General features: G+C 37.0%; 1 protein-coding gene across 2 annotated transcripts in view; it reads right to left on the bottom strand.

Annotated features, from left to right (window-relative positions):
- Positions 1 to 19678, bottom strand: part of LOC127411457 (mitogen-activated protein kinase-binding protein 1-like) — a 67250-nt gene that overhangs the window by 45854 nt on the left and 1718 nt on the right. For both annotated transcript variants that reach the window (XM_051647035.1, XM_051647036.1), the window contains exon 2: positions 12442 to 12533. In XM_051647035.1, coding sequence (XP_051502995.1) covers positions 12442 to 12533 — 92 coding nt within the window. The remainder of the gene's footprint in view (positions 1 to 12441; positions 12534 to 19678) is intronic.

Genomic DNA, 19678 nt, shown 5'->3' with positions numbered 1-19678 from the left:
ACATTAACCAGAGTTCTCAGCAATTTTGAAATCTCGTAAACATGGTTTTCTTGCATTGTTGAGTTTTTATAACGAGCCCCGTGAACCCATTTTTAATCGTTTTCAGTGTTTTTCCATAGTTTTTCTATGAAAACATGCACTAGACAGACGTCTTTGACTGTCACACCGCATCCAGCTGTTTTTTCTGGGTCTCGCACAGGAGCAGCACATTTTTTAGACCCTGTGATCGGTAAAACAGAACACATAGCATAGAGATACATGCATTCTGTTATACGCGTTGTGTTGCATCTAGCTTATTTTAGTGCAAGAAAAAGTTCAGTCTGAATGGCCACAAGTCTAATAAACACATCCATATGGATTCTGCACACGATTTCCACATTTCTTTTTTATGATTGTGGTGGAAAATTAGCAAAAATCTAAAATAAATACATGGTAAAATGTGTTAAATGAAACTGAGATTACAACACACTCCTATTGGCAGCTGAAAACATTTTAGCAAATTAACCCAAAAAGGTATTAAACAAACACGCAAGGTGTGGGGGTTTAGAACTTTGCAAATGTGCGAACATTCACATTCTGTGAAAACGTGCCGAGCTTTCTGTGTAATTCTATGGGGACAAATTCCTTGCAGCCTTCCTCGTAGGAGTCAAATGCTTGCAAGATTGATATCAAATGTCTGTCATTTTAGTATTTCATACATTTTATACATACTCTTCAAACTTCATTATAAAAAGCACAGCAATGAGGAAGTTTATATATACTACGATACAGTGTGAAAACAAGTAATCACCATGGGTCTTACGTCTGCATGTATTGGCCATTTTTCTGTAACTCAGCAGGGCCCACATGTGTCATCATGTGTTCCATCCTGCCAGGCAAGAGCTGAGCCAGCTCATTATCTCACCTAGCAGGAAATCAAATAAGTTAAGTCAAGTGTAACAGTGAATGTTTTGAACAAATGACTACACGCTCCAATGATGTCAGATGACCAGAACCCTCAATACTGTTCCCAATATCATAGTTAATAACCAAGTTATAATTAACTAATACAGAAACGTTTTGATAAAAGTTCAAGGCACATCTAAGAAACTGCATCTGAACATCCATCATGATCAAACAATATTTAAAAGTTGGAATACTATAAAAACACGCCACATATTTTTTTGCCTTTGTAAATTTAATTGAAAAATTAAATATTTAAAATTGCTGAAGAAAAGATTAGTGGTCCTTTCCCATGCAAAGTCCACCAAGTCAGGTCATTTTTATTTGTATGTGCTTTTCACAACACACATAGTTTCAAAGCATCTTTACAGAAAATCATGCATTAACAGAAAATGAAACGGCATTGCCACCATACATTTTCCTTGAGCCCGCCCCCCCCCCCCCAAAAAAACTTCTGACATCCCTCCTACCAGCAAATACTTGCCCACCCTAAAGATCAAAATAGTGTGATAAAATCAAGGATTTTCAGCATTATGGTGTTAATGAGATTACAGGGTTCAGCGGCATTATGACATCATGACAACAAAGTTATAATACTGAATACAACTTTACACTGATAAGGTAAGCAAGTAATTATATCACACTAAAATCATGTTAACATATATAATGTTTACGTCTTGAGGCTGTACATTTGAAACAATGTGTATGTTAATGTTTATTGACTGGTCCCATTCACTGCAATTGTAAGTGCCTTACTTCAACTGTGATTATTTTTATTTATTTTCGAGTCGAAAATGTTTTTGTGGTAATCAGCATTAAGTATGCTGTCAATTGAGCTTAACTTGGATTGAACCATGGAACATTCCTTTAAGAGGTAAATTGGTGCTTATAATAGAGATCTAATTATATAATTAAATACAGCTTTACTGTAAATTAATCAAATGCCATAGGAGACAGAGTCCATGCCTTCAAGGAGAGAAATAAAATAAGCTAAGCTACTGTAAAACAGAGGCTATAGATAACTGGATCCTAAACAGCTTGTGTTATGGTCTCAGGTTTCACAACTGTTCTGGGTGTAGACTGTTTTGGATGTGTATAAGAGTTCAAGAGGAGGCAGATCAAATGTTGTGGCCAATAAATAAGGACAGTTGCAGCCCTGGTCCATCTGGTGAGTGGGATAAACCAGAGACAGGTGGTCAGGCCTGTCTCTCTCTAGCTCTAACACACACACTCTGACTGCCTGTCAGACTCAAAGACCTCCAGGAGTATTGCTTTCCAACCGTGAACCCAGCCGTAAGTCTGGCTATAGCAGGCCTGTTCTCTCCTTAGCTTGGGCAGATGGTGACAAACTCCCTAATCCAAGAAGCCTGAGCCCAGCAGTCAACACATTCTGAGATGACTGGGGATTGTACACTGAAGAGATGACCTGGTGCTATGATATGCTTAGGGAATTATGCTTAGGGAGTTAGTTACTAATAGCACACTCCATACAAAAGTGAACATCACTATGCCCTACTTTATCATAAATTGGAATATTACTTTGATGAAGTAGCAGCAAAATTCTTGTTCATAACATTTACATTCAAATGTTTTGTTTAATTGAGATTCTTATTGATTCTCCGCTTGGTATTTGTTTTTAGTTTTTTAAAAAGCATGCAAATATGTAAAGGATATATCCCGCTGTGAGGTAAATAGAGGTTTGGTAATCATCAAATCACATGATCACTAACCAAGACTGATCTCACAGTGAAATCAGAAACAGTAGGTTGAATTTTCTATAGCTACATTCGGTCTGTGCTTACCGAAATGAGAAACACTGCCCCCAGTGGCCAAAGCGGTAAGTGTTGTTGGGCGTATAAGCATGTGTGAGCTTATTTTTCCAAGTAGGAATAGCTGCAGACCAGAGATCTCAAAATGGGGACGGAATCTCCAAAATAGAGCATGGTTTCTCCAGAAGGGGCGGGGCTACTTCAAAAGGGGGTTGCGCCAACTCCAAAATGGGGCGACACCTCCACAGACAGTTAGGGTTAGGGAAAAGTTTAGGTCTTTGCTGATGATTTGGAGCTCCCACACCTTTTTGGACCTCTGTCTGCAGCTATACCCTTCTCTCATTTTCTGGGTAAAATGTCCATGGAGGGGTGCCAAAAGTGAGTTGTGAAGCAATTTGTTTTCAGCTGTTCAGTACGTAATACAGTGAAGAAGAATTCATATTATTCTGCGATACTCATGTCAAAATTTTGTTTTCAAGAATTCTAGCTTTTAATTAAACTTCTTTTCTTTTCTTTTTCTTTTTTTACTTTAAGCACCAGAAAAAAATATATAAAAATAACTTTGTTCATCATAGAGGTGGTGTATTCAATTTATTGTTTTGTGTGAATTGCATTCTGAATAACAGATATGGACAAAAAAATGAGCGTCACATCATTGACCCAACTGCCTGAAGTGACCTTTGTGAAATGAATCCATTGCTCATTTTCATTCAGAACGACTCAGCAAATAGTGTTCCCTTTCCGCAGTGCCACTCAAGGGCATAAAACTGATGGACTCTGTGTGTGTTTTGACTATATTATTTGTATTTGTGTGTAAATATATGATCGTTATGCTATTTGGCAAAATTCTAAGAAAACATGCTCAAACTTGAAATCACTCAAATTCATCTTTACACTTCTCGAAGTAGCCAAGACCAGGGACAAGACGACTAGGCAACATGATTTTCAAAATATTGATATTTAAAATATTATCTACCCTAAAATGACCTCAAATATGAGTAGGTTCTGGGGATGTTGCATTCCCGCAGGCGGATTTAGATTGCGGCTCTCCCCTCTGTGAGTGTGTGTGCATGTGAGAAGTCATTAGGGAGTGTGTGGAGCCGTGGAGCCCTCACGAGCGCTGCATACTGCAATGCAGCAGAGAGGAAGACCACTCACACCACAGCAACACTGCTAAATTAACCTCTCTCTCTTTCTGCCGTCCTCTGTTTCTCCTCTTTTCTCACTCTTCTTGTGTCATTCTTCCTTCCATTAATCCATCATACTATCTCTCTCTCTCGTTCACCGCAATGATCCATTCAGCTCTAGTGGCCCACATTACTGCAGCACACAGGGCCGAGAGATTTTCATGCATCTTTGATTAACACAGAGTGATGTTTTCTACAGTGACCACTGCATTACACCAGAACTCATTCATCATTCAATCACACATGTACAGTTCACTGATGCTACTGAATGCAAAAATTGATAAATTAGTAAAGGATGCACTATATGAGGATAGCCTTATTAAATGACACTGTAGAATTTGTAATAAATTAAATACAATTTTTTTTTAAAGACTTTAGAGTTTTGTAGTTTACAGACAATGTCTGTAAGCTCTGAGATCATATACGTATATGCCAATGTACTCCTAAAAGTTGACAAAGTAAGTTTTAGCAGACTCATATATATTTAAAATGTATAGTCTTTCTTTTCTGAAAAAAATGATCAAAATACTGATCACTCATCTTGCACTCATGGGCATATACACATTTTTGTTTAATAAAATACTCTCTAGAATTAGAATGCCCCTTGATATGTCCCAACCCAACTTCCAGTTTCAATAGAAAAAAAGAAATAAAAACTGGCTCGTCAAGCAAATTCATGGTTTTTTTTAGTACACATATAGTATGTGCTGTGCAGAAGCATAATCCTTATGCATGTATGCTGTAATGACCTTGATGTTGAATTATGTTATGTACTATTTTGGTTGTAAAAATACAGTACTGAAAGCTACTGAGAGATTAACCTCATATTTTCCTTGCACTGTAAAAACAAGTGTATCTTATAACATCCTTTGGGTCGAAGAGGAAAATGTTGAGAATTCAAACATCAGATATGTGTCACTCAGCTTGCAGTATGTGCATCTGGCTTTTCCTGTTTTATCTGGTTTAGTAGAAGACTCTACTAAAGCATAGTCCTAAAGCATACTGAACTATTCACCCCCCTAAATAGAACTCACTATACACAATACTTTACAGTACAACAATGCCTAATATGGAGTTTTACAGTAATTTTCCTCAAGACAAAGAGTAAAAAGGTTGTATGTAGGGCTGTCACGATTATGAAATTTGGCTGACGATTAACTGTCAAACAAATAATTGTGATTATGACGATTAATTGTCTGTTTTAGGGCTATGACGATTAATTGTCTCATTAAGGGCTTTCACTATTAACACTATTGTCATCAGAGGTGCCATTATGGGGGTGCAGAGGATGCCAGCATATCGGCCTACCAGGACACTAGGGGGCCCCAAATCACCACTTTGGAATTAATTTTTTATTATTATTATAATTATTATTATTATTATTTCATGTTATATACACGAACACATTTTAACCATTAATAGTGTAGTAAAATAAAATAAAAATCTGTAAATGATAGAAAGTGATAACCGAACTTGCTCTCCTGTCACTTCAAAAATACAGCGTGCATGACCTTAACGATGCGAAGAAGAACATGATGGAAAGAGGCACTTGACGGGTGTCCAAAAGCAAAAACGTAAAAAAAGTAGGCATGAAGAGGTGAAAAGGATGAAAAATTCCCTTACAAATTGGTTCATTCAAAACCAGAATAAACTAAATATTGCTTGCGTTGATTCCAGTGACAGACAGGGAAAGAGTAGCGATACTAATGGTGACAGCGTCAGTGAGGATGCTAGCAGTGAGACGGGACAGCAGATTAGCAATAAACAAGCAACAATTTGCAGTGACGAAACAGTACGTCAGAACAGCATTCAAGTCACCCGCAGCACCAGCGATGATGACCTCAGGGTGACAGGACTACAAGCTAGCGGGAGGGAGGCCACAGTCTTTGACATTGAAGGCACTAATATGCAAGGTATACCAACTGTCAGCGGGAGTGAAGCAGGACAGCCCGACAGTAGATCAAGAACACCCACCACCATTGTCACTGAAGATAGCGAGGAACACCAAAGTAAAGAAGCACAGAACGTAAATGTCGAGGTGTTGCTCGATCATGACCCAGATCCCTTAAACTGGCCTTGCCCAGGTAAAGTCACTGATTCATTCCGTATGATGTTGACCGAGAATGGTCCTCCGAAATGCCCTGATGGTCCATTCCCAAAATCACAGGACAGTAATAGACATTTTTCAAAAGCCTACTGCTATAGACGATTAACAAATGGGGAACGAGTGGAACGGAACTGGTTGATGTTTTCCCATAAAGCAAACAAAGTATACTGCTTTGCGTGCAAAGTTTTCAGTGGAGAAAAAGCACACAACAGCTTTGTGAAAGGATACGGAAACTGGCGATGTCTGTCAAGTAGATTACAGCAATACGAAACAGGGCACGACCATATTGATGCTTACTTTACATGGAAAGAACTTGAAACTAGGTTAAGACAGGGAAAATGCATTGACAATCAACTACAAACTGCGACTGAAGAAGATGGAAGCAAGTGCTGACTAGGGTACTGGACTGCATTTTGTTTCTTGCAGAGAGGAACTTACATTTACGAGGTAAAAATGCCCTGATTGGAAATCCAAGAAATGGAAACTTCCTTGGATTAATCTAATTTTTAGCTCGTTATGACACTGTCATGGCTCAACATGTGCAAAAAATATTGTGTACTACATATTTAAGTTGGTGTACACAAAATGAATTCTTAAAATCCATCACAGATTGCGTGTTACATAAAATCAGTAAACAAGTCAAAGATGCAAAATATTTTGCTATTGAATTTGATTGCACGCCTGACGTATCCAAGCAAGAGCAAGCCTCAATCATAATTCGACATGTTGACATTGATGAAAACACATTGGCTAAGACAGAGGAATCATTTGTGGGATTCAGCACAGTTAATGACACTACAGGTCAAGGGAAACACTGGAAAACCTAAGGATTGACCTTTTGAATTGTCTGGATCAAAGTTATGATAACGGATCAAATATGAGAGGGATTCACTGAGGGGTACAAGCTTTGATTCTGGAAAATAATTCAGATGCATTGTTTATGCCATGTGCGAGCCACAGCCTTAATTTGCTATTGTGTGATGCTGCCTCTTCAAATAGTATGTTTTTTTTTTCTCCCTTTTTCTCCCCAATTTGGAATGCCTAATTAACAATGCACTCTAAGTCCTCATGGTGGCATAGTGACTCACCTCAATCCGGGTGGCGGAAGACGAATCTCAGTTGCCTCCGCGTCTGAGACCATCAATCCGCGCATCTTATCACGTGGCTTGTTGAGCACATTACCAAAGCCCGGCCAAATCGAGAACAGATGCTAAGGATGGCCGCAAAATATTTACATGCCCACAGCAATCGATGTCCTTCATAAAACCAATCGAGTGAGTAAGCCATTTGGTGATTTTCATGTTGCTGTCTAGTGGGCCTGACTCACTGAACATACACTTGACTGTCCGAGGAAAATGGGCGCTTTTTTCGTTTCTTTTTGTGTTGGTTCCACCTAGTGGCTGGAGTTTGTTTTGTGGAATAATACTCCCTCGGGGCAGTTGTGGATGAATCTGCATGTTCTTGGTGCTTATGCCTCCTATCGGCTGGAGTTTGTTTTATGGAATATTTCTTGCAGGACATTGGAGTGATTAAGGCATGTGTGGCCCCCTTTTATGTTTTCTTTTGTGTGTGTGTGTGTGCTGGTTCCGCTATCGGCTGGAGTTTGTTTTGTGGAGGAACACACCTTCAGGGCAATCTACAAGTTTTTTGTGTTTTTTACGCTTATTGGTTGGAGTTTGTTTTATAGAATATTTTCTGTTTATAATTCTGTCTCACAAAATTTATATAGAAGCACCGGACTTGAGCAATCCGACGGCAAAGTTGTCGTGGGGGCTCTCGTAGGCGTACATGGACCGTTTGAGTTTAGAGGGATGGACGCCGGTTGGCGCTGTCGTGCGCAGGGTTAATGCACACATTTTTCTTTTTTCTGTTTGTTTGGTTCGGGGGGAAGTTTGGGATTTTATTATTGCTCTAATGTTGGAATGTGGTCATTATAATTTTATTTTTGTTATACAATCTATTTTTTCTAATATGTCAAAATGTCAAATGTTAATATGAGTGGATTGTCTCTCTCCACGTGGAATGAGTTGGGGCACCCCATAAAATAAGGAAGGTTATTTCTCTTATTAAACATAAGAAATATGATATAGTGTTTCTTCAAGAAATGCATCTTTCCTCACAGCAAGCTGGAAAATTTGGGAAGATATGGGGTGGACATGTTTTCTTTAGTGCTGGCTCAAGTAAGAGCAGGGGAGTCATTATACTGATAAGAAAACATCTACAATTCAAATATCTCAAACAGATTAATGATAAAATAGGAAGAGTGATTATTGTTTTAGCAGAAATTCAGGGGCAAAGTCTTATTTTGCCTAATATTTGCGCACTTAACTTTGATGATCAGGACTTCTTTATAGATCTTGAAGGGATGTTGCAAGCCACTGGCACCCCTCATGATATAATATTGGGAGGAGACTTTAATCTTTTGATGGACTCAGCCCTTGATCATAGTGAAGCAAAAGTGTGTAAGCCCCCTAAAGCAACATTGACACTTCACAGGATGTGTAAAAATCTTGGTCTTACAGATATTTGGAGACTTTTGAACCCATCTGGGAGGGACTATACATTCTTTTCATCAGTCCATAAGATTTATTCTAGAATAGATGATGTTGTTTGAAAATATATCTTTTTTTTTTGTTTTTTGTTTTATGTATTTTTTTATGTTCTAATTGTTGGTGACCACTGTAGTGCGTGTTTTTGCCGGATGGGGGGTGTGGGGGAATGTTCGGGGGGAGGGGTTTAATGTATATAATTGATTCCGTATTTTATGTTATGTTTGTATGATTTATGTATGGAATCAATAAAAACTGTTAATAACAAATGCAATGTGCATGATATATAGGCTACCCGCATTTGTCGAGTGCTAATTTCATACCTTCTGCAGTGATTTAATATATCTGGCGACTTCCCAGCTCTATGGTTTCATAATTTCCAGATGTTGACGATCAACGTCTGACAATGAGTATCGCAATAGGAATTGTGATATTTGTCAGATATCGTCGATATCTGATTACATCATCCTATCGTCCAGCCCTAGTGGGTATGAATGGAATGTAAAGATAACTGAGAGATATACCTCAAAGGACTGTTGTATCACATTTGATACATGCATTTCAACATGATTTTTCTATAAAAATTTACAAACTTTTAACTAAGCACAAGTTGCTGCAATTCAGCAAATACTCAATTTGAAATTTTCAGACAGTAACAATATAAACGTTACTGTTACTTTTACTTGATCAAAATCAGCATAAATTTTACAGCAAAAAAGACATGCGCATCACAGTATGTATGCAGCCATTTTCAAAATGGTCTTCTACTACGAGAAGAGCATGGAAACTTTCACCAGGAGGCAGTAGACATCTAGTATTTTGCCTACAACATATTTTTCAGCAAAGTATTGATAATCTTGATGACATAGACGCATCATAAAATCATGTATCAAACATCAAAAGTAAAAAGTCTTGAAAACACACATAAAAGCCTGTTTACATGAGGAGCAAGCAAAACAATTACACTGTGAATGGCCCCTAAGTTCTTGCACACATTTACTTATTTAGGTTAAATCCATGAATATAGGATAGCTCCCTACAGTATGCTTCATCTTTAATTAATATAAATGGGTCTAGATGGATTAACTGCTCTTTTAGACCAGAGATAACGCTCTGAGATAAATTTCCCCATTAAGTAACACCTTTACAGGCATTCAGGATTTGATTTGGTCTTTGTTTGAGCTCTGAATGTAGTTTGACTTTGCATCAATTCTTCAGGTAAAAATGACAATAAAGACAACTGAGGTCAAATATAATAAATAATTTAAAACTACAGGTCAACCCACTGCTGAGGAACATCTGCTGCAGACAATCTGTCCACTGCTTAGGAGGATGGGACAACAAAAATGCAGACTTCCATACTTTCCATTACAGTACCTGCATTATATAAATACATCAGTATGTACTCATTTGAACCACAGCACCATAAATCTCAACCTCAGATAACCTCGCATTTGTACAGTCTTTGAGAAAAAGCATTGAAAACTATCTCATGGCCCTCGTAAAAAGTTGGGGGGGGGGGGGTCTGTCTATCTATGACAGCTGGGTAAGCCTGTGCTAATTTTCCTACCTAATGCAAGCCAAGACATCTGCACCAAACACTCACATTATGGAAGCTATGTTTACAGTAAGAATAGCACTGCTACTTTCCTATTCTACAGGCCTATGGAACTATGTGCATGTACAATAAATATTACAGCAATTTGCTTGTTATATTGTTTAACATACTGTTGATTGTTCAGCCCATTAAACATGGTAAATACGATTTTCTCCAAATTTTAAGTTGCCAAAAATCTCTGGATAACATGTATTATGAAACAATTATGCACGTCTGGCGAGGGTTCAATTCAAGCTGAGCTCAATCAACAGCATTTCTTGCATGATACTGATAACCACAAAAAGTAATTTTGACTTGTTCTTCCTTATTAAAAACAAAACTCTGTGTTACAGTGAAGCACTTAAAATGTAAGTGAATGGGGCTAATCCGTTAACGTTAAAATGCTCACTGTTTCAAAAGTACAGCCACAAGACGTAAACAATATGCGTTTACATGATTTTATTGTGATAAAATCACTTACTGACTTTTACTGTGTAGAGTTAAATCAAATTTTACAACTATGTTGCCATGACAACACAACACCGTAAACCCTAAATCCCTAAAACAACCATTAAAATTATGATTTAAACAACTTTACAGCTCAAATAATACATGAGTTTTAACAGAATTCATATTAGTGCTTTTATAAAATTATAAGCTTCACATTTCAGTCTTTAAATCCTCCAACTTCCATTGTAAGTGCCTCACTGTAACCTCGATTTTTGCTTTTTTAAGAAAAGGCGTGACAAGTTGAACGTATTTTTTTGAGGTAATCAACATTATGCCACAAATGTTGTTGATCGAGCTTTATTTGTATTGAACCTGGAATATTCCTTTAAAGTCCTCTGTCATGCATCATTTTTTCATAATACATGTAATCCCAAATTTTTTAAGTCACTGAAAATGTAGAGAAAACCATAATTACCATGTTTTGTGGGCTAAATGATCAGCAGTATAACATGTTAAACAAAGTGTACTTCCATCCCTCACAACCTCATTTTTTTGTTTGCGTCAATTTGATTTTGTTAAGACACTTAAAATACAACAATTTTACCTTTATTCTGAGGGTAGACACAGAGCAAAGCTAGTGTGTTTTCAGCAATTAATCTTTGTGACAGACCACTAAAATGGTACCCTATGAAAAGCAATTGATTGTGGACTTACAGTAACAAAGTGAATGAATCAATATTTATGGATGACTATGCCCCACAAGTTAATAAATATCGGAATTATGTATATGCTGTGATTGCAGAAATTCCAAAATCTCCTACTTATTAGGGAGATGGCATATTATGGCAACAGAGAGTTGGGAATGTTTTGAACACTCTGAGCACTAAAGCTTAAATGGTTAATCAAATTACAAGCATCATGCTGAGGATTCCTCCCCCACCAAACAACAACTGACTACTGCTTGGTACAGTTACGCTTTGGATCATTAATCAATCCCATGTTATTCTCTGAAAAGGGAAAAAATTCAGTGGCTTTCTGAAAGTTCCGTGAACATTTTTACCAGCAATATACCATAGTATTTACATGGCACTCCAAAGTACAGTACTTCAGAAGGTACCATGGCATTAACAGGATGCACATACAAAAAAAATGTAATCAATAATTAAACCCATGATTTTACCATGGTACATGTAAAAAAAATAATAATAATAAAAAAAGCCCATTGGCCTAATTGAATCCATTTGGATGACAAAAATATCTAAATTAAGCTATGTGTGCTCTGGGAAGACACAATGCACCCACAGGATGTTTCAAAAGCCAAACTGTTTCTGTAACATGGCAGATTAACCCTTAGTATAATGTGCACAAGAAAGGAGTCTGTAGGCTGTGTTTAAAGCACGCCCTTGTATAAATTGTAAAACTCCCCCTGAAATTTCTTTCTTGAACTTCCTGTTTGTACCACAGCAATTTCCCTCTGAGATCACTCATCTATTATCAGACATTTACCTCTTTCTATCTAGTTTCCTCTCTGTGGTCTCTCTCATTTTCTCCAATAAGAAAATTTCTGCTGTACCCAAGGATATGCGTGCATTCACAATAAATTCAATTAAGACTTTAATCACACCTCAGTCCAGTTTTATTGTAGTGATTTTGTAGCTGCAAAACTAACCACCTGATACAACAGGGTTTTGGCAGTGCAATTAAGTTCTGGAGGAAGAAAAACTTCCTCCAAGGCACGAACTGACTCACCATCATAGATCACAATGATCCACAAAATTTCTTCATGCATTTGTCTCATCAAACCGCTAAAAAGTCCATCATGTGAAACCAAGCTACTCACCCGGCTGGGTAGCCAACAAGTCCTGAGTGTGGGTCACACGCTAAAGCACGATTCCCAGCGGAAGTGATTCCCAGAACTTTCTCCAACGTTACCTGTGGAATTACAAGAAAAAAAAAGTAGTAAAGAACAATTATGATGGGCACTGCAGGTTTAAGTTCCAGAAAATGAGTTAATTAAAAACAAGTAGCCATCAAAGTCACACTATGTAAAAATATTCCCATATGAGTCTTAAAAGTTTTATTTCAACTAATACATGCCATGTCTTATTCTCATTTTTAGAAATCAGATATTGGCTTAATCAGATTAGGAATATGACCAAATTCAGTATGGTACTTGAATATTTTAGTGCATATAAACGGTAACGGTTTGCATTTTCTGAGTAGGTACACAAAATTGTGCTCTCAAATATTTCACATTACTCACATACAGTGTAGTGCTGCTCAGTTATGGCAAAAATCATAATCATGATTATTTTGGTCAATAATAAGAGCATGATTATATAACACGATTACTCAGTGACTTTGGAAAATGCCTTTATTGAACTTTTTAAAAAAACTTGTCTTTTTAACAATGAATTTCCTTGAACTTGAAATGTAAACTGCACTGGGTAGGGGAGGAGGCTATTGTCATATGATAATTATTTTATGTTACGTATGGTAGTCAAATAAAGAAAGCCTCCATCGCCATCATTTACAGCAGGGATGCTCATAGTTCTATGGAATGAGATTTACTTTTTCATCATGTTATTGCAGCAAGATTTACCATGTACAATAAAGGCTATACATTATCACAATACCAAAATTTCAGTCAGTAGAGGTTTCAAGTTCTTAAGTAATTATTCAAGACTAATAAACAGTCAGTAATAAAATAACAATAAAAAAACAGCAATGAATAGAAACAGATTAAAAATAATAGAACAAATTAAGCAAATTCAGTGCTTTAACCGCAGTAGGCTATCTAGTATTCAAGTAAACATTCAGAATGAAAAGCAACATAAAACTTCTACTGGTCTTCACTGTATGATTATAACATTAATATTTTTAAATGTACCCAGTCAAGAGCAGTGAGTGTTTTCTCATTTTCTTGTTATGGCTGTTTGATTATTATAATGACACACTAGACAGCAGCAGGTCTATTTATTAGCTTACATTTACACTTACAAGTCTGACATTTTAATACAAATCTGCTTTTTCTCCACTGTTTACGTTCACTTTAAACATCACTCTCTGTGTTTACATCAATACCTCACCACGACGGGCATTTTGGTGTAATTTTGAAATGTATTTGACCGTTCAGGCGCGCATTAGCACGAACATTTTCGGAACACACACGCATGTTCAGCACACACACATACACTGCCTGTCAATCAAACAGGGCACAGCTGTTACAAGATCACTTGCAAATTATAAAATGACGTGCTCTGGATTATTTTCAACAGCAGAATATATATTTAATTTTTTTTTCCTTTTTCTCCCAATTTGGAATGCCCAATTCCCAATGTGCTTTTAAGTCCCCGTGGTCACATAGTGATTCGCCTCAGTCCGGGTGGCGGAGGACGAACCCCAGTTGCCTCCGTGTCTGAGATCGTCAGCCCATGCATCTTATAACGTGGCTTGTTGAGCGCATTGCCACGGAGACATAGCACATGTGGAGGCTTCACGCCATCCACTGTGGCAACCACACTCCACTCACCACATGCCCCACCGAGAATGAAGCCCACATTATAGTGATCATGAGCAGGTTACTCCATGTGACTCTACCTTCCCTAGCAACGGGGCCAATTTGGTTGCTTAGGAGACCTGGCTGGAGTCACTCAGCACGCCCTGGGATTCGAACTAGTGAACTAGCGTCTTTACCACTGAGCTACCCAGGCCCTGCAAGATCGCATAAGTGACACAGGCCTTGGCTTTCACAAATATAGCCGGTTATTTTTTCATTATTGATTATCGTTTTAATCAGTCTGCTTGTCCGGTCGGGCAAGTAAAATTCTCTTTCACTTGCCCCTTAAACAATCTACTTGTCCCAGACAAGCGTTAATGTCGAACCCTGATTAAATATTATATTCAACATTCTCTGATAACAATTTTTTTCTTCTGCAGTATAGCTCCTAAATAAATGTACATTGTTTTAAAGGAGTTTTAGATATTATTTTGGAAAACAAGCCAAAAACAACTAATCAAAAACTTATTTTGTTCCAGTGTATAATGGGTTAAGACAACACCCTCTCACCTTTATGTTCGCTTCGATCCATCTTTAACTCACAAAAAAAAACCTTTTTCTTCTTAATAGACCTGCGTATTGCTGATTTTCTTCATGATAAGATACACAGTGAATGTGACACATATATTATGATTCACTACGTCACGAGCCATCACGTTATAATCTAGCTGCAGCAAATGAGTGTGAGTGACGAGTTTCCCCGTGCCAGAGTGTGCATCACCCGGGAGAAGATTTAATCTCTTCCCCAGTCACTTCACGCAACTCAAACACTGACTGCACAGATATTATTTGAACTTGAACTGAATAAAGGATGCTTTAAAGATATAATGCCGGGGTGTTTCACTGTGAAAAGGAATGCGGCACAATAATCGTTTTATCTCGATTATCTTGTTTTCATAATCACTGGAAGCCAAAATCGTAATTGAAAATAAAATTTGATTAATCACCCAGCCCTAAATAAGAGATCTTCTAATATTCATGAGGCCAAGTGAAAATTTGATACCAAAAATTCCAAGACAACCTGGAAAAAGACAATGCTGGTTTGAGCAAAATTTCAGCCACTTGAATTAATTCACTGTTCTGTAAATACTTTAGTTTAGAACAAAGTTCGGAGACTGTGATTGTAAATAAATTATGTGATTATCCAATAAACATTATGTCTGTTTGGCCATTGAGAGTATTGAGAGAAAATTACATTAGCAGAGGAGCTAATGAAAGCCATCATGCTGCAAATTTACTCCAATATTTTTTTACTTCCAATTATGACACCGACCTAAAATATTGTTTATTGTGCAAGACTTTATTTAAAAGGACCTGAGACCTATATTTTAAATGCCTGTAGAAAAGAATGAATCCTCTGTTAACAGTAAAGCTTCTAACTGTGTTGCTGTCTTAACTAGAAATTATGAATTAGAAATTTTTTCATGAACCTTTGTTAAGAAGGACCACACAAACTCAGGAACCAAGCCAAGTTGCAAGCACAAGCTTGAATATGAAACACATAAATCTACTATTACAACAAACAGGCAGTCGTAACATTTCAGCAACGACTGAAAGGAGTAAATGGTCAAATTATAATAGCAGTCAGTCACATTTTCCATTGCAATATCCATGTTGCAGTTTAAACACTAAAGTACTGAGTAACAGTAATAACATACTTTTTATGCAGCTATTTGGTGAAACAGCCTATAATTACACATTGTGCTTGCTATCACAATTGTTTATCACAATTGTGTACGATGTATGTGTATAATGGAAACGTAAAAATGTTAGGCTGCCACAAATAATGAGAAATCCACATGTATCATCTTCATCTTTTGAACATTTTAAGTGCAACAGCATCCAAACCAGCTTACTAAACATCTGCATCTGTCTGCTCAACATCTGACATCTTTATTATATGCATTCAAACCCTAAAGTCTGCCAGGTCACCTCTTCAAAGCAAGCATGGCCACATCCAAGCAAAGAACGCTCTCTCTCATCAATCACGGTCACTTTAAATATGGGCTAATGGAGAACTAAAAGAAAAACACCTGGTTTATGACATGGACTTCCCAGTGAGTCTAACTTAGCCATCTCAGACAGTTCCATTGGTTTATACTGTATAAAGAGAAGGATTATATAACACTAAAAATATACACTTAAAATCACCTTCAGATCAATTGCTTAAATGCAATTGAAAAAGTTGAAGAAAAGTTAAGTTGGCTCAGAGAAAAGGTTTAGCACTATCTGTTTGCATATACCACTTGTTTTACATATTTTGTTGATATAATGCAATGAAATTCAGATATTCACTGTAGATTGTTTTTCCACCCATTGCAATGTTTTATCCGTCACAATGTAGAAGTTTCATGAAATCCATAGACTGAAGTCAGCATTAAGGAAGCTCAAGCTGCAAGATTTTAAACACACAACTTCTTTCTCAAATGAAAGTTGACAGTAGCCACAATCCACGATATAGGCAAAAAGCATTATAATTGTTCAGCATATTTTTTGACAGATGCTCTAATATCCTAATATCCGTAAGTGCCCTAGAGTTCTGGAACAATGGAAAAAAGACGCACAATTTCAAATGTAAGCTGTTTTTAGCTATTACTCATTCAGCATCTCTGATGGGAATCTCTGAGCCAAAGGCTTTTTTACAATCCATGCATGTAGAATCCCAAGATAAATGCAAAGACCTTGAGCCAGAAGTAAATGAACTATGCAGCACCTGGAGGAATTGGTTTGATGCGATGCAACACAGCATTTAAACCTTGGAAAGCAGTAACCCCAGTCTAAGTAGTGAACAGATATACTGTATGTAGTCTAACAAAAAGCTAAGATTCCTTTGACTGGTTCCATACAGCAGAGACTCATTAACTCCTTTAGGCAATGGGAAAGACAGAAAGAGATGTGTTCTTTTGTACAGATCAAAGGCACCTTGACAGTCTTTTGCATACACTGTAAAAAAAAAAAAATCCGTAATTATAATGGTAAAAGACTGTAAAAATGCTACTGTAATAAAATGTAAATTGGTTAACAAGTAGTTCCCATAACAAAATTATTTTAATTTCACATGTGTTACCCTGATGGTGTTTAGTGTTTGTGTGAGTGACACTGAGCACTGTCTCAACAAGTTTGTTGGCTATTGCTCCTGGAATGGCCATTTTTGATTAACTTCATGTCATCATGTGCCTTTCTGTAAATACTACGGTGATTAACAATTCATTATAAAGTGAACAGCAGATTTTTACAGTTTCAGAAGTTTAATATATTAAGTTTATAATTTAATAATATAAACAACGGTACTGCACCGTAAAATATACTGTAAAAACAACAGTTTTAAACTGTAAAATTTACAGGTTGTTCTGTAAAGTTGTTTACATTTTTACAGTATTTTTTAACATAATTATTCTGGCAACCACAACTGCCAGTTTTTTGTTTTGTTTTGTAAAAACAACAGGATTTTTTATTTTTTATTTACAGTGTTGCGCTTAAATTGTAGTATTTATTTAATTGTCTGTGGAACAGTGATCATCACACACTCTGAATGTACTACTTTGATTTTTTTTTAAATGGCATTTAAGTTGAACTACATGTTTAATGTATGAAAGCGTCATTGATTTGCAGCAGTTGTCATCTCTGATCAATGCAACATTCAATGAGCCTTTAAAATATTATAGTGCTGTAAACACATTCAGTAAATGTATTAAACCATGAATGTAAAATTGGTTTTAATTTTCAGTTGGAAATAAAAACAAAATATACATTTTAACTGCATATTACACTTTCAAAGGATAATATGAGTGATGCTTTCCAGTGCAAAACCTGCAGTCACAACGCAAGAATGTTGTAGGAGGTTGCCAGGGCATTGCTATACGGTTGCTAAGGTGTTCTGTGATTAAGTGCACTACTATGCATGCGGTTGCTGGGGTGTTGCTAGGGTGGTTGCTTAGGCACAAGTCAAAAGAGCTTACCACCAAGTCTTTATGATATTCATTGCCATACATATGGCTCAGTTCATGCAATATTTTGTTTTCATGCAATTCTTTAAAACTCAATCACAAGGTAGGTGAAAATTGTAAGTCTGATCTCAACAAGCCTGTATCATTTACATTCACCAAGCATTTATTAGGAACACTATGGTCCTAATAAAGTGCCAATAAAAGTGAAATAATTAATTAAAAGAAATAATAAAGTGCCCAGCATGGTCTTCTGCTGTTGTAGCCCATCCGCCCCAAGGTTCAACGTGATGTGCATACTGAGATGCTATTCTGCTCACTACAATTGTACAGAGGGGTTATCTGAGTTACCATAGCCTTTCTGTCAACTCGAACTAGTCTGGCCATTCTCTATTGACCTCTCTAATCAACAAGTTTCTGTCTGCAGAACTGATGCTCACTAGATGTTATTTGTTTTTGGCACTATTCTGAGTAAAATCTAGATGTTGTGCGTGAAAATCCCAAGAGATCAGCAGTTACACCTTGTCTACAGAAGCAAGCGTTGCGTCACGTCAAATGTAATAGAACTCCATTATAATCAATGATGCTCTCTACACTGGAAGCGTCCTTTGTGCCAACAATAATTGGGTGTCCATTTTGCAATGCACACGCTGGTGCTAGAACACAAATTTATGGTTTAGAATGTTTGTGTAGATGCGTCAAGTGTAGACAGCCTCCAGACGTAGCGTTGCATCAACGGACTCACCCAGTGTAGACAGGGTGTTACAGAAATACTCAAACCAGCCCGTCTAGCACCAACAATCATGCCATGGTCGAAGTCACAGGGATCACATTGTTCCCCATTCTGATGATTGATGTGAACATGTGAACATAACTGAAGCTCCTGTCCCGTATCTGCATGATTTTATGCATTGCACTGCTGCCACACGATTGGCTGATTAGATAATCGCAGGTTCAGGACTTCATATCCCTGAAAAGGCAAAAAGCAGTAACTTTGAGTCAATCAAAATCAAAAAACTTTGACGCCATTTTTCTCAGTTTCACTGTTGCCTTAGTTACTGCATTTTGATTTTGTAGGGCAGCATGAATTTGATTATTGAAAACATACTAGTGCCAACAACAATATGTAATTTATGACCAAAAAAATCATTTGCAGCTGAGGTATCCGAGGAGTTCATCTGTGTTGCAAAGCTGTCACAACAATGGTAAAGTCACAGACTCCTGCGTGTGAAAGGGAAGTACAGTCACCCAGAGTGCAGACAGGGGCGGGTTTATGATTTCTGAGGCCCCAAGCCTTTTTTTTTTTTTTTTTTTTAACAGGGGTGCAAAACTACTTCACCCAGTAACATTTTGAAATTCCGTCGTTACAGTATATATATATATATATATATATATATATATATATATATATATTATAAACCAACAATTATTTATTGCTGTACAGATTGTCATTATAATATCATACAGTAATATTATTATCACTCTGAGGATTTGTTGTATACAACAGTAATATATTTCTGTCTTATAGACTTTACTTTCACCTAGAGCTTATATTCTGATGCTGCAGTGTATTG

The sequence above is a fragment of the Myxocyprinus asiaticus genome, chromosome 20 (genome assembly GCF_019703515.2).
Source record: "Myxocyprinus asiaticus isolate MX2 ecotype Aquarium Trade chromosome 20, UBuf_Myxa_2, whole genome shotgun sequence".
Lineage (NCBI taxonomy): Eukaryota > Metazoa > Chordata > Actinopteri > Cypriniformes > Catostomidae > Myxocyprinus > Myxocyprinus asiaticus.
The sequence above is the reverse complement of the archived record's forward strand: the minus strand, read 5'-3'. Positions and strand labels throughout refer to the sequence as shown.